A 13,944-nucleotide genomic window follows, 5' to 3' on the forward strand; every position below is an offset into this window, starting at 1 on the left:
AAGATGCATGCTCCAACAGTTGCAGATTTTCATCTCCTAAAGAGGGTGCTTCGATATATTAAAGGTACAATCACAATGGGGATAACTTTCAGAAAAGAAACCGACTTCACTGTTCGAGCCTACAGTGACTCAGACTGGGCTGGCTGTCCAACAACACGCAGGTCAACTGGTGGTTACTGCACCTACTTGGGCAATAACCTCATCTCCTGGTCTTCAAGAAAACAAAATACAGTCGCTAAGAGTTCCACTGAAGCAGAGTACTATCTCTTTCTGAAACTGCCTCAGAACTGACCTGGATTGGAAATCTCTTAAAGGATCTAGGTATACCGCTTCATGTTACCCCTGAGCTCTACTGTGACAATCTCTCTTCTGTTTATCTAACAGCAAACCCTGCTTATCACGCTCGAACAAAACATTTTGAGACTCATCACCACTATGTTCGAGAACGTGTGGCATTGGGGTATCTTGTTGTGAAACACATCTCTTCTGAGCATCAGATTGCCGACATCTTCACAAAGTCCTTGCCGGCGGTCGCTTTTGTCTCCCTGAGATTCAAACTCGGCGTTGATACTCCACCACCACCAAGTTTGAGAGGGGCTATCAGAACAGAGTCATCAAACGACGTCACTTCGTTGCTTCCCTCCAAGTCTGCGAATAAATCGGACATGGGCCATTATGCTCTCAAACCCAAAGCGGCCTCAAGTCATGGGCCCAACAACAGCTGTTCTGCAACAAATCAGACAAGATTAACTTAAATGCAGAGCAGATAAAGCAATGTTAAAACCAGAAAAGCAGTTTCCCAGAGTCCGTACGACTGAGACTCAGAACAGATTTGAAGCTCTATCATCTCTACCTCAAGATTAACGCAACCGATAGATCTTTGCCATGTGGCATTAGGGTTTCTACCTTTCTTTCACCCTCTGGCTTATCTGTTTCTACAGAATTTACAAGCTTCTTCACGAGCGACTATTTAAAAAACCGGCCATCAAAATATGATTCTGGCTACAGAAGCCCGGACCAAGTCATATTGTGCCCAGACAACAACCAAAGCTTGTATTGTCATCTTCTATGCGGGCTTTGTCAGAGAGATGAAGTTGTGAGAGTTGGTGCTACTTTTGCTTATACCTTGGTCCGAGCAATTGATTTTCTTGGAAAGTACTGGAAGGAGTTGTGTGATAACATCAGATCAGGTCATGTTAGCGAGTGGATCACCGACCTTAACTGCAGAGGATCTGTTTCCGTTATTCTCGGAGGACCTAATCCTGAACTGGCCGATGTGGTTGAACAAGAATGCAACCACAAGTCATGGGAAGGTATCATTACACGACTTTGACCTAAAGCCAAATTTCTTGAATCTATATTTACAGGACAAATGGCTCAATACATACCAATATTGGAGTTTTATTCCAAAAACCTTCATATAGTTTCCACAACATATGGGTCTTCAGAAAGTCATTTTGGGATGAATGTGGATCCTCTATGCAATCCAAAAGATGTGTCCTACACATTTTTGCCCAACATCTCCTACTTCGAGTTTCTACCTATTCACCATAATGGAGACAAGACCAGCATTGTTGATCTTGTTAATGTCAAGTTAGGGTGCTACTATGAACCCGTGGTCACCAATTATTTCGGACTACACAGATATCTGATAAGAGATATTCTACAGGTAACAGGATTTTACAACAGCACACCTCAATTTAGATTCGTGCGTAGGAAGAATACGGTTTTAAACATCGAGACAGAGTCAACAACTGAAGATGACCTTTTAAAGGCCTTGGCTAATGCGAGGACTGTTCTTGATGAGTCTTCAGGTTTAATGTTGATGGGATTCACATGCTATGCTGATATCTCCATTTTTCCAGGTCACTACGTTTTTTACTGGGAACTCAAGCCTAAAAAGGCTAATGGTGCTGTTGAACTTGATAAAAACGTATTGGTGGAATGTTGCTTTGTATTAGAGGAATCATTTGATGTTCTTTATAGAAAACTTAGGAGTAGAGATGGGTTAATTGGAGCTCTAGAGATAAGAGTGGTGCAGCAAGGAACATTCGATTCTCTCATGGAATATTTCATCTCCCAGGGTGCTTCTGCGTCTCAATACAAGACACCCATATGTATCAACTCTCCTGGAGCCTTAACAGTTCTTGAAAATAAGGTTCTTGCTCGATTCTCCAGCGAAAAACCTCTTCCTCTGGACCCAGAGTTCTTTGTATTATGTATGCTTTAAATAAAAATAAAATAAAAATAACATAAGCACTTAAGGTGTCTGTACGTACTTATAGGTGATGGCTGCATGTTATGCTTCATCAACGGAAGTGTGTGTGAGACAAGTATTGTTATTTGGAATATAAGAAAATCAGAAAAACATTTTCACAACTAGCACCAGATTATGTGTTTCAAAATTTTATTTTCAGATCTTAATTGTTTTACTTTATGTTCAATAATTTTTTTAAAACCATATTTTTAAAAGAAATTAACAAAATCACCCAATTAAAATTTTTAAAAATCACCCACAGAGAATTTTTGCAAATACTTTAAATGCTTAATGATTACTATTTTTGAAACCAAAACTTACTTTTGTGCATCATAGTTATCCCTCTCTTTGATGACAAAATCCCTCTCTTTTTTTCCGCAGGGTGATTTACTTTTGGGTTGAAATTTAGGCTGTAATTATAAGCGTAATAAAAAAATGAGAATTTTTTAGAAAATACCAACAAAAAATATTCGAATATGGGTCTGTGATTTTATTTTAGGTAAACAAATTATAAGTTGGATTCGTAAATATATAATATTCGGATAGATATATACTCTAGAATTTTTCCATCATGCATATAGTCAGAGAGCATCTTTTGCATGTGACCTTTCCATGTCCACTATCTTTCTTTTTTTTTTGGCTCAACATCAACATTCATTTCACCAAATGTCTATTACACAGCATTTTTATCTTACTCTACATAAGGAATATGATCCAACTACTCATCATTGAATACAATTTACAGACATTATTCGCGAAAAGAAAAAAAAGTCTCCTGAGCTAATATTAGAAGATTAGAACCACGTCTTGAGAAAATTAGACTTACAAATGTAACGTAAAGAGTAAGGGTGGCCAATCCAAGTTTTGGATTGGGTTTTTTAGGTTTTGGATTGGATTTAGGTTATTTGGTTTGAGAATTATTTGACCAAATTTGATCTATATAGAATTTGGATCAAGTTTTTTTAAGTTTTAGATCAAGTATGGGTTATTTGGATCATAAATAATTTGACTCAAAATAGACTTATATCTAATTTTATTTGAGTTATTTAAATCTTATATTAGATTTAGTTATTGAATATTTATAAAAATAATAACATATAAAATAAAATTTTAATACCAATGGCAATTATTTTTTTATAAAATCTAAAAATAAAACAAAACCATTACCCGATATTGTAAAATATAAAATCGAGAAATGAAACAAACATATTATTCTATCTTATTATTCTGTCTCAAAGGTGAGCATTCTTTGAATTTTTTGGGTTATCTAATGACCAATCCAAATAATCCAAACCCAAATTAATAAAAATTATTAAATTTAAATATATTTTTATAAGAATTCATATCCAAACTAAATGATTTTAATTAAATTGGATTAAGTTGGGTTGGGTTGGATTGCTTGGATTGGCCACCCCTAGTTAGTGCCGGATTAATCAATTTAAATGCCCTAATCTAAAATTTAAAGTATACTTTTTTCAATTACAAAAACAAAACAAAAACACAAAATTTCATAAAATATTTCAACTCCATAAACAATTTATAAAAAATACAAAAAAACACAATAAAACTAATATTTATTATTAAAATACGGTCATTTTTGTATTTTTCCCAACAAAATTGTTTATTAAACTCTTATAGTCGAGTTTTTCAACCATAACTGTTTCAATAGATAACAAAGTTAGCCCATTTAATCGCTCTTGGTAAATCGCAAATAATTTTTTTATCAGCTTTAACTTCGAAAAACATCTTTCAGCAGTAGCAACCGATACCAGACCTGTCAACAATATGCGATATGAAACTTCTGTGTTTTGATAACAATCCTCAATTTGTTTCAACAAATTAAGCACTTCAATAGGCTTCTCAACTTCATTTGGTATTAATTCTTGGAGAATTTTCAATTCCATAAATAGATCATCACCAACTATGTCTGCATACCATTCGTTAAAGAAACCTTCAAGTCTACAAATTCTATACTCTTTCTAAAATATAATTTGTTGCCCTTAACCAATATTTTTTAGAGAAAAGTCCATAAACATTACAAAAAAACGTACAAATATTATTGTCTTATAAAAAATCTTTTAAATTTTGTTTATTTATATATATTCTTTATATAAACAAAACTAATCAAAATATGCCCTCATAAATTGGATGTCCTAATCCGTCGCCTACCTCGTCTATGTTCTGGACCGGCCCTGCCCCTAGTAAAGAGGACTAAGTTATATAGCTTATATATTGCGAGATGATATAATATTAGAGTACTATTATCATTCAGAGAACCTAAAGACAGGACAAATTAACAGAAAAAAAACGGTGGTTAATATTCCTATGGCATAATTGCCTTTTGAATAATGAATAAAAAGAGTTGTTGAATACTAACTTATTTTTAATCTTTCCGCATTCAGATAAGATGTCTGTCTAACTATCAGGAACGAGACCACATGTAATTCGATTCCTTGAATCATTATTACATAAGGAAGAAAAAAGGAAGAGGAAATTTTTTAAATCAAATCAAAATGATGAATGTATAAAAGTAGTTAAAATGTGGTTTATTATTGGTTTACTTTAATGAAGTCTGGTTTCTATATTATCACGTGAATTCAAATCTGCATAATATATGCTAATAATAAAAAATGTAATTTAATGATTTTATGTATGCACCATTCTTTTGGATCAAACTTTACTAAGATTATCAAGTAAATTCAAATCTGCATAATATATGCTACTAATAAAACTTTACTAAGATTAATTTTTAATGTAATATGGATCAAACACGTAAAAAATGTGAAAACATTCAGATAACTCAGGTTAAAAGTAATAGGTTTGGTCAAATAGATTTAAGGATTTAGATCATTTAGTATATGAAAAATAGGGGATTAAAGATATGAAAATGAGATGTAAAGTTATTATCTTATATTACTATTTGAGAAGAACACTTTAAAATTATTTTTTGTCTCATGTGTTATAAACAAATTTGTCATGCTGAGGTGTCATCTCTACAAAACTTCTCAAGAGTTTTTTTAAAAACACTTATGTTACTAGAATAATTACAATCAATACCATTCATATTAATTTGGTTAGAGAATCAATTATATTTTATTAAATTAATTATTAAAAGTAATTATTAAAAAATATCTTTATTTCTTTAATTAAATACACAAAAAGTAAATAATTTCAAAACATATTTATTAACCAATCAAATATAATAAAAAATATTTGAAATTTTATTATATCATATTAACTATTTTTTTATATTCAATCCTTATTCAATTATATCAAATTTACTTTTTTCTGATTTAATTATCACATCAAACATAAAAAAATTCTATTTTTATGAGATAGTTTGAATTTTGAAAAACAAAACAAAATAAATCACTAAAATTTTTATTTAATAAAATATATCGATTTTTTAGTTAAACTATTAACTATACAATTACATTCATATTAAAAAATAAGATGAAAATTAATAATAAAATCTTATAATCATATTATATATTTTTAATTAATAATATTACAAAATCATATTATAACTCCTCATAATACTATTAACATACATATAAAATTAATTGAATTATTTGTATTTTAAATAAATTAAATTATGTTGAGTAAAATAGTTTATAGATAGTTCATACAGCGCATGAAATAAAAACTATTTGTTTATAGTTGAAAAATATTTAACTAAAACTATGTATTCAATATTTATATCGATTATTTTCTGATTTTAATACTTTTGGAAAATTATTGTAGTTTAACCATTTAAAAAAAAACATTCTAAACAAAAAAAAAATCCTTTTTTTGTAAAAATATCAGTTACAAAATTTTCAAATTAATGCAGATGGAATTTGGTTATTACCTAAGAGCATGTGCAACGGAGAAATGATGAGAGAGAAAGAAGAAAAATAAATTTATAATATTAAAAAACTTTGTTTGCCACATGTCTGTTGGAGAGAAAGAAGAAGAAAAATAACCTATAATATATTGACATCTGTCAAAAGAGACGTGTCAAAAGAGACGTCTCCTATGTCTCTTAATTAGTATACGTTTCTTCCTTTTACCTATTTTCTTTATTTAATTTAATTAAAAAATGTAAGAAATCAGGGTAGAGACCCCGTTGCACATGCTCTAATATAGTTACCAAACATATTTTGCATTTATCTGTTTATTATTGATTATTTTTAAAAAACCAAATCTTTGAAAATTTATATAATATAATATAGAATCCTTACGATTAGCCTCTATATAAGAAAAAAATGTCTTCCATAACATTTTGCTCATCATTTTTTTTTTAAAAGTAGCATTTTTACCTAATTATAATCTTTGTTGCCATAATTCTTTTTTTTTCTAACTCAATCTCTGATTTAAAACTTTTGAAGAATATTTGAAAAATAATAGTGAATATCATAAGGCTTTCCAAAAAAAAATACAAAGATGTTGGTCTAACAATAAAAAATGGTGTAATCGACTCGAAAGTTAGTTATTTGTTTTATTTACTTTTATCGTTCCTATTATTTAGACTAAAGGGGGGGGGAGAGTTATTGAGAGTTGGATTTAGAAATATTTTGTGATTTTAAAAGTAATGAGATCAGTCAAATCTTCAAGAGTTTTGTTAGATTTGTAGAATTTGAAGAGAGTTTTGTGAATTTAAATAATTTACAAAATATTTTTACTATGACAGATTTTGAGAATCCAAGGGATATATGTAGTATTTTGAAAATCATGATTTATAAGTTAAATTGTAAAGACTCATTATCCCAATAATACTAGATTTTAATAGAATTATAGAATCGTTAAAATACAAACTTTTTGAATAACAATGACTTTTGATTAGATTAGAAAAATCATCAAACCAATAACAATATATTTTTAAAGAATGTTATAATCTGTTTACGAATAACAGTGAAATCTATTAAGAATGTAAAAATCTACATACCAATAAACCATAGAATTTTAAACTCTAAAAATCCTAATAATTCAACCTCCCAATAATCCATTCTAAATCTTATTCATACTTAGTTTTACTTTCATCACTATTTAGAGTTAATTTAATTATTCTAATAGTGAAATACACTATATATATATATCACAATTTTATCTCTATATTGTTATCAAAATGGTTGTATTTCTTTATAATAATATAGTTTACACTAATATAATATATTTGTTTCAGAATTTTAAGTTTTTAGTATCCATATTTTTATTTCAAATTTGAATATTATAAAAAGAAATTTATGGATATCTCACTCCGCTTGTGCAGATTACTATCTAGTATTATTTAATTTTATTTTTTTGTGTGCAAATCGAAACTTTTATGTATGCACCATCCTTTAATTGTTACAACCGAATGAATCATTACAACAACTTACTCTATGGTTAGTTTTTTCTATCTTTGGCATGTGGTTAGTTTTCATTCAAATAAGCCAATAAGCCATTATATATTTTTTTTTTTGAACAACTTAAGCCATTATATTTGATTGCTGATTATATGCTTATTGATAAATAGTCTTCGTAAAATGAAACCGACTAAGGAGACAGGGAACAGAGCCGTGAAAGTGATCGGTGTTTGTCTGCTTGCTAAACATGGGACGACTTTGCAAGAGTTAAAAAATAATTTTTTATATATGCAACCAACATATTTGAGTTAATCCCAAAAAAGGAGGAAATCACACAAACTACCATCCAAATCATATTAATCTAGTCAAGATATACCATCTTACCTCATTATTCATAATCATTAATACACAAATATAATAGCCCACTTGAAGAACTATACAATCATAGTTCTCTAATAGACCAATCATTCACTTTGTTAAACAATAATTCTAACAATTATTCTAAATCTCAATTGTACCTCACACACATATGATATGATACACATCTATAACAAAAGAAAGAGAGAACAAAAGAAAACTCAAGAAGAAAGATCTATAACAAAAAAAACAAATTTAAAATCATAAAAGAATGGGAAAAGGAGTAGTATCTGAGAAGATGAAGCTTCTGGTAGCTTTAATAACTTTGCAATTCTATTTTGCAGATTTCCACATTGTCTCAAGAGTTGCACTTAACATTGGTGTCAGTAAAGTTGTGTATCCTGTTTACAGGAACATTCTTGCTCTTCTCCTCATTGGTCCTTTCGCTTATTTCTTGGAGAAGTAAGTTCACAATCTTTCCCTAAGTCGCCGAGATTTTGTGTGTACAACGAGCATTTGGTTTTAGAGTTTGATTTCTCTCGTCCTGCACATAATCTTCAATAACAAAAACAAACAAAGGGTTTTGATTTCTTTCATATGGGTTTCCAGGTTTCTGTCTCTTTGGATTTCAATGGGTTTGTGCTAGAAGAAATATTAATATTTTTGATCGAATGTGGGATTCTTAGGATGAAAACCAGAATTTTTAGTTCTTTAACTACAGAAATATGGTAACACCAGAAATTTTTGTTATTCGATCTCATATGGATTTGTTGGGTAACACCAGAAAATTTAACATTTTTGATCTGATAAAAAATTTTGTTATATTTTTTGTGTGTTCATCAGAAAGGAAAGGCCTCCTCTCACAATCTCATTACTAGTTCAGTTCTTCCTCTTAGCACTCATAGGGGAAGAATCCCCTTTGTATCACTACTCAGTTTTCATTAATCTAATTAAAAATCTTTTAATTGTAGTATGATAGTTTATTTTGTATTTTTTTTGCCCCCCTGATTTTTATGAACATCAGAAATCACAGCGAATCAAGGATTCTACCCTCATTTTATGAACATCAGAATCACAGCGAATCAAGGATTCTACCTCTTGGGACTGGCCTATGCATCTCCAACTTTAGCTTCAGCAATGCAGAACTCTGTTCCTGCAATCACTTTCATCATGGCTTGTGCCCTAAGGTATTTTATTTCAAAGAAATTCCTTTAGAAATGATGATCATCTTTATATCCCCCTGTCTTAACGGTGATGATCTTCATCAATGTTTAAGGATCGAGCACATAAATCTTGTTCGAAGACACGGTGTAGCCAAGGTGTTAGGGACTATAGTGAGCATAGGCGGAGCCACAATTATCACATTGTACAGAGGATTCCCACTTTTTCAGAGAAGCCTTACTGCTCAAAAAACCAATGCTCATGACGGGATCGAATCCATTAACAAAGCACAGAACTGGACACTCGGATGCTTATACCTTATGGGACACTGCTTGTCATGGGCTGGTTGGATGGTTCTCCAAGCTCCTGTCCTGAAGAAGTACCCAGCAAAGCTCACCTTAACATCATTCACATGTTTCTTTGGTGTGATTCAGTTTCTTGTCATTGCTCTGTTTGTCGAAACTGATCCCAAAAACTGGATTATTGTCTCATGGGAAGAGCTTTTCACCATCCTTTATGCGGTAAGCTCTCAAGTGGCCAGTGCAGACTCAAGATCTCTGAATCCAACAAATGAGCTAACATACACATAATGTTACAGGGAATAGTGGCGTCCGGTCTGGTGGTTTATCTTCAGACATGGTGTATTTACAAAGGCGGTCCTGTCTTTGTAGCTGTCTTTCAGCCGCTCCAGACACTTCTTGTCGCTGGCATGGCAATTGTCCTCCTTGGTGATCAATTATACTCTGGAAGGTAACTTCACAAGAGAAAAACTTGTTAGACTCGAATTGAAACCGGTGCTGCAGATAGATTAGAAGCAGATAGATTAGAAGGTTGTCTTGATATCGGTGTTCTACTTATGTGCAGCATTGTTGGAGCAATGTTCATAATGCTAACTTTACGTTTGGAATTGTTATTCTACTGCTGTGGATTGAATCTATAAATATACTAGTGGATATGAAACTAAGGAAAAACTCTCACATGAAATTGTAGTGCTTTTCATTTTGCAGAGAAAACCCTACACTGAGATATAAATATGAGATGTGAAGTTATTATCTTATATTATTATTTGAGAAGAAAAATTAACCTTTTGTCTCATATTATTAACAAGTTTGTCATGCTGAGTTGTCATTTCTACAAATGTTATTAACAAGTTTGTCATGCTGAGTTTTTCAAGAGTTTTTTTTAAAATACTTATTTTACTAGAATAATTACAATCAATACCATTCATATTAATTTGGTTAGAGAATCAAATATATCTTAATAAATTAATTATTAAAAGTAATTATTCAAAAATTTCTATCTTTCCTTAATTTAATATACAAAAAGTAAATAATTTCAAAACATATTTATTAGCCAATCAAATAGAATAAACATTATTTGAAATTTATTATATCATATTAATTATTTTCTTATATTCAATCCTTATTCAATTATATCAAAATAATTAAATTTCTTTTATTCTCTTTGTTTAATTTTTTTCTGATTTCATTATCACATCAAACATAAAAAAATTCTATTTTTATGCATATGAGATAGTTTGAATTTTGAAAAACAAAACAAAATAAATCACTAAAATTTTTATTTAATAAAATATATCGATTTTTCAGTTAAACTACTAACTATACAATTACATTAATATTAAAAAAGATGAAAAACAATAATAAAATTTTATAATCATATTATATATTTTTAATTGTAATAATATTACAAAATCATATTATTACTCCTCATAATACTATTAACATACATATACAATTAATTGAATTATTTATATTTTAAATAAATTAAATTATGTTTAGTAAAATATTTTATAAATACTTTATACGGCGCATGAAATAAAAACTATTTGTTTATAGTTGAAAAATATTTAACTAAAACTATGCATTCAATATTTATATCGATTATTTTCTGATATTTATACTTTTGGAAAAATCATTGTAGTTTAACCATTTAAAAAAAACATTCTAAACAAAAAATATCAAAGGAGAAATTTGTTGCAGAGAAAACCCTACACTGAGCAACAAGCAAGACATATCCAAAATAAAGTGTGGAAATTATGAAATGAAAACAAATTTTGAAAAAGCGCTTGAGTCTAGGTTTGGATACGGGGTAATTTATGATGCTCATGTTAATTCCGGAGACGAAAATGATATCTTATTGTATATTTTTATCATTATCAATTAGATTAAAAATATAAATATTTAAAATTAGTAAATATTTTTTATAATAGAAATAGATTAGTTAGAATTATATTTTTTAATTAATATAAATGGGTGAGTTAGAATTATATATTTATAATCATAATCATATTAAATAAAAAAAAAATTTACAAAAATAAATTGTATATAAACACAAATATAAATTTCTATTATTTATTAGAAAAAAATAAATCTATAAAGACAAATTATATATAAATCTTAAAACTTTATATTACAAAATTAGAAATTTTAAAATAAAATATTAGAATCTAATTAAAGATATTATTTTAAATAAAAAACAAGAGCGAGAATCTGTACGATGATTTTTTGGTTCTAAAACCGTTGGAGTTATAATCTGTATTCAGAATCAGCTAAATATTCTATTTTTAATAATAATCTTTTACAAGTATATATTTTGACAGAATCTAAAGTTATAAGGAGATAATTACAAGTGGATACTATAGAAGGAGAATGTCTCAATATTTTTAAGAGAATGATGTACAATATTTATAGTGATACATATCGAGATTAGGGAATAGATAATGAAAATTACACCCTTAACACTATATACAAGTATGTACTTCTATATGTCCCCTCAAGATGGAGGCACTGGTGTGACACCAATTTTGGAACAGATCAGTTGATGTCGAGCACGTGTTAATGGTTTTGTGAGCCCATCGGCGAGTTGATCATGAGTAGAGACATGTGAGATACGCAAGACACCAGCTTGAATCTGATTGCGAATGTAGTGATAATCAAGTCCAACATGTTTCATCCGAGAATGAAACACAGGATTTGCACAAAGATATGTTGCACCAACGTTGTCACAGTAGATAACTGGTGCCTTTGGTAAGGTGATGCCAAGCTCGGTAAGAAGAGAGCAAATCCAGCGTACCTCTGAAGCGGTGTTGGCAACAGAACGATATTCGGCTTCGGTGGACGACCTTGAGACACTTTTCTGCTTCTTTGAGGACCAAGAGATTGGGTTTCTACCCATGTAGACAACATATGCATTTGTGGAGACAAAGTCATCTGTGTCGCCTGTCCAATCTTCGTCGGAGTATGCGTGTAGTGTGCGTGGTGAGTCGGCGTTAATGTAGATGCCGTGTGTGAGGATACCGGCTAGATGTCTGAGGACTCGTTTAGCAGCAATCCAATGGTCTGTCGTCGGACGATGCATAAACTGAGATAACCGGTTGACTGCGTATGCAATATCTGGCCGTGTAAAGGCAAGATACTGGAGGCTTCCGACGATGGTCCGATATTCTTTTGCATCTTCCAGTGTTGTACCACTATGTAGTGACAGCTTGGGTGAACTCTGCATTGGCGTAGATACCGGTTTTGCATCCCGCATATTCTGTTGGTGAGTAGATCGAGGACATATTTGCGCTGCATTAGGTGTAGGCCAGTGGTCGTCCTAGTAGCTTCGATCCCAAGAAAATAATGTAAGTCTGTGGGATCTTTGATTGAAAAACGATCTGCCAAGGAGGAGAGGACACGTTCCATCGCGTCGATGTTGTTGCCCGTGACCAGAATGTCATCAACATACACCAAGAGGTAGATGAAAATCGCACCTTGGTGGTAAACGAACAGAGACGTATCAGCGAGGGAGTTGAGAAATCCAGTCACAATGAGGTGTTGTTTCAGTTCCATATACCACGCACGCGGAGCTTGTTTGAGTCCGTAGATTGCTTTGCGTAATCTGCATAATCTGGTCGGTCAGCGTCTACAAAACCCGGTGGCTGCAGCATATAAACTTCTTCTGTTAAGGTGCCTTGAAGAAAGGCATTGTTAACATCAAGTTGTTTAATCGACCACGCCGTGGACACCGCAACATCAAGAACAAGCCTAATGGTGGTGGATTTGATAACCGGACTAAACGTCTCTGCATAATCCACTCCATATTGTTGATTGTACCATTTTGCGATGAGGCGAGCTTTGTATCGATCAAGGTCACCGGAGGGCAAGAGCTTTGTTTTGAATACCCAGCGGCAACCAACTAGATTCTGAGTCGGTAATGGCGGGACCAGATCCCAAGTGTGATTGCGTTGTTGGGCATCGAACTCCTCCGAACACGCTGCTCGCCAATGTGGATCTTTCATTGCTTGAGTAATAGTTGCAGGTTCTTTGGGAATAGCTGCTGTGAATGCAACAATGAGGCTTAGTTTGGAATTAGGCTTGGTGATTTTGTTTTTGGCTCTAGTGGTCATTTGGTGGGTATTTTGTGGTCGTTGGGTTGAAGTCGGCGGCTGGTTTTCGGGAATTGTATGTGAGGTAGAAGACGAAAGATTTGTTTGGGCTTGTGTTTGAGTAGTTGTTTGTGTAGGGGCTTGAGCTTGGATAAGTTGTTGGGCTTGATTTGTTGTGTTTTGGGCTTGAGCTTGGGTAAGTTGTTGGACTTGATTTGTGGTGTTGGTGTTTTGGGCTTGCTGGGCCACAGGTTCTGGCCCATTTTGATTTGGAGCAGTGGGCTCAGAAGTAGAGGGAGAAGAAGAAGAGAGTTTAGCGATAGAAGGCAATACCTGAGCCGGTGAGGATGTTACCGGTGGTGGGAGCTGCGACGAAAACGGCTGTCGGCGAAGGACTGAGCACAAGGGTACAGGCGGAGGAGTAACCGAGTTGTTGGTGAGTGAGATTGCAGTGA

General features: G+C 32.0%; 1 protein-coding gene and 1 pseudogene across 1 annotated transcript; both read left to right on the plus strand.

Moving 5' to 3' along the window:
• The first annotated feature begins 774 nt into the window (after positions 1 to 774).
• LOC112082949 lies at positions 775 to 2,230 on the plus strand (annotated as a pseudogene).
• A 5,982-nt stretch (positions 2,231 to 8,212) lies between these two features.
• Positions 8,213 to 10,042, plus strand: LOC18011204 (WAT1-related protein At3g18200). Its single transcript, XM_006393306.2, has 6 exons — positions 8,213 to 8,403; positions 8,785 to 8,862; positions 9,012 to 9,128; positions 9,218 to 9,623; positions 9,701 to 9,852; positions 9,967 to 10,042. Exons 1-6 carry the CDS (start codon positions 8,213 to 8,215, stop codon positions 10,040 to 10,042), a joined length of 1,020 nt encoding a protein of 339 aa, XP_006393368.2.
• Positions 10,043 to 13,944: the final 3,902 nt, after the last annotated feature.

This window comes from Eutrema salsugineum, unplaced genomic scaffold (genome assembly GCF_000478725.1).
Source record: "Eutrema salsugineum unplaced genomic scaffold, Eutsalg1_0 scaffold_7, whole genome shotgun sequence".
In the NCBI taxonomy this organism is placed as follows: domain Eukaryota; kingdom Viridiplantae; phylum Streptophyta; class Magnoliopsida; order Brassicales; family Brassicaceae; genus Eutrema; species Eutrema salsugineum.

Excerpts from the sequence above, each read along its gene's own strand:
- LOC18011204 (XM_006393306.2), top strand. The coding sequence starts at position 8,213 with ATGGGAAAAGGAGTAGTATCTGAGAAGATGAAGCTTCTGGTAGCTTTA. Across the intron at positions 9,129-9,217 it reads ATCATGGCTTGTGCCCTAAG|GATCGAGCACATAAATCTTG; the intron begins GTATTTTATTTC and ends TCAATGTTTAAG. Across the intron at positions 9,624-9,700 it reads TTTTCACCATCCTTTATGCG|GGAATAGTGGCGTCCGGTCT; the intron begins GTAAGCTCTCAA and ends ATAATGTTACAG.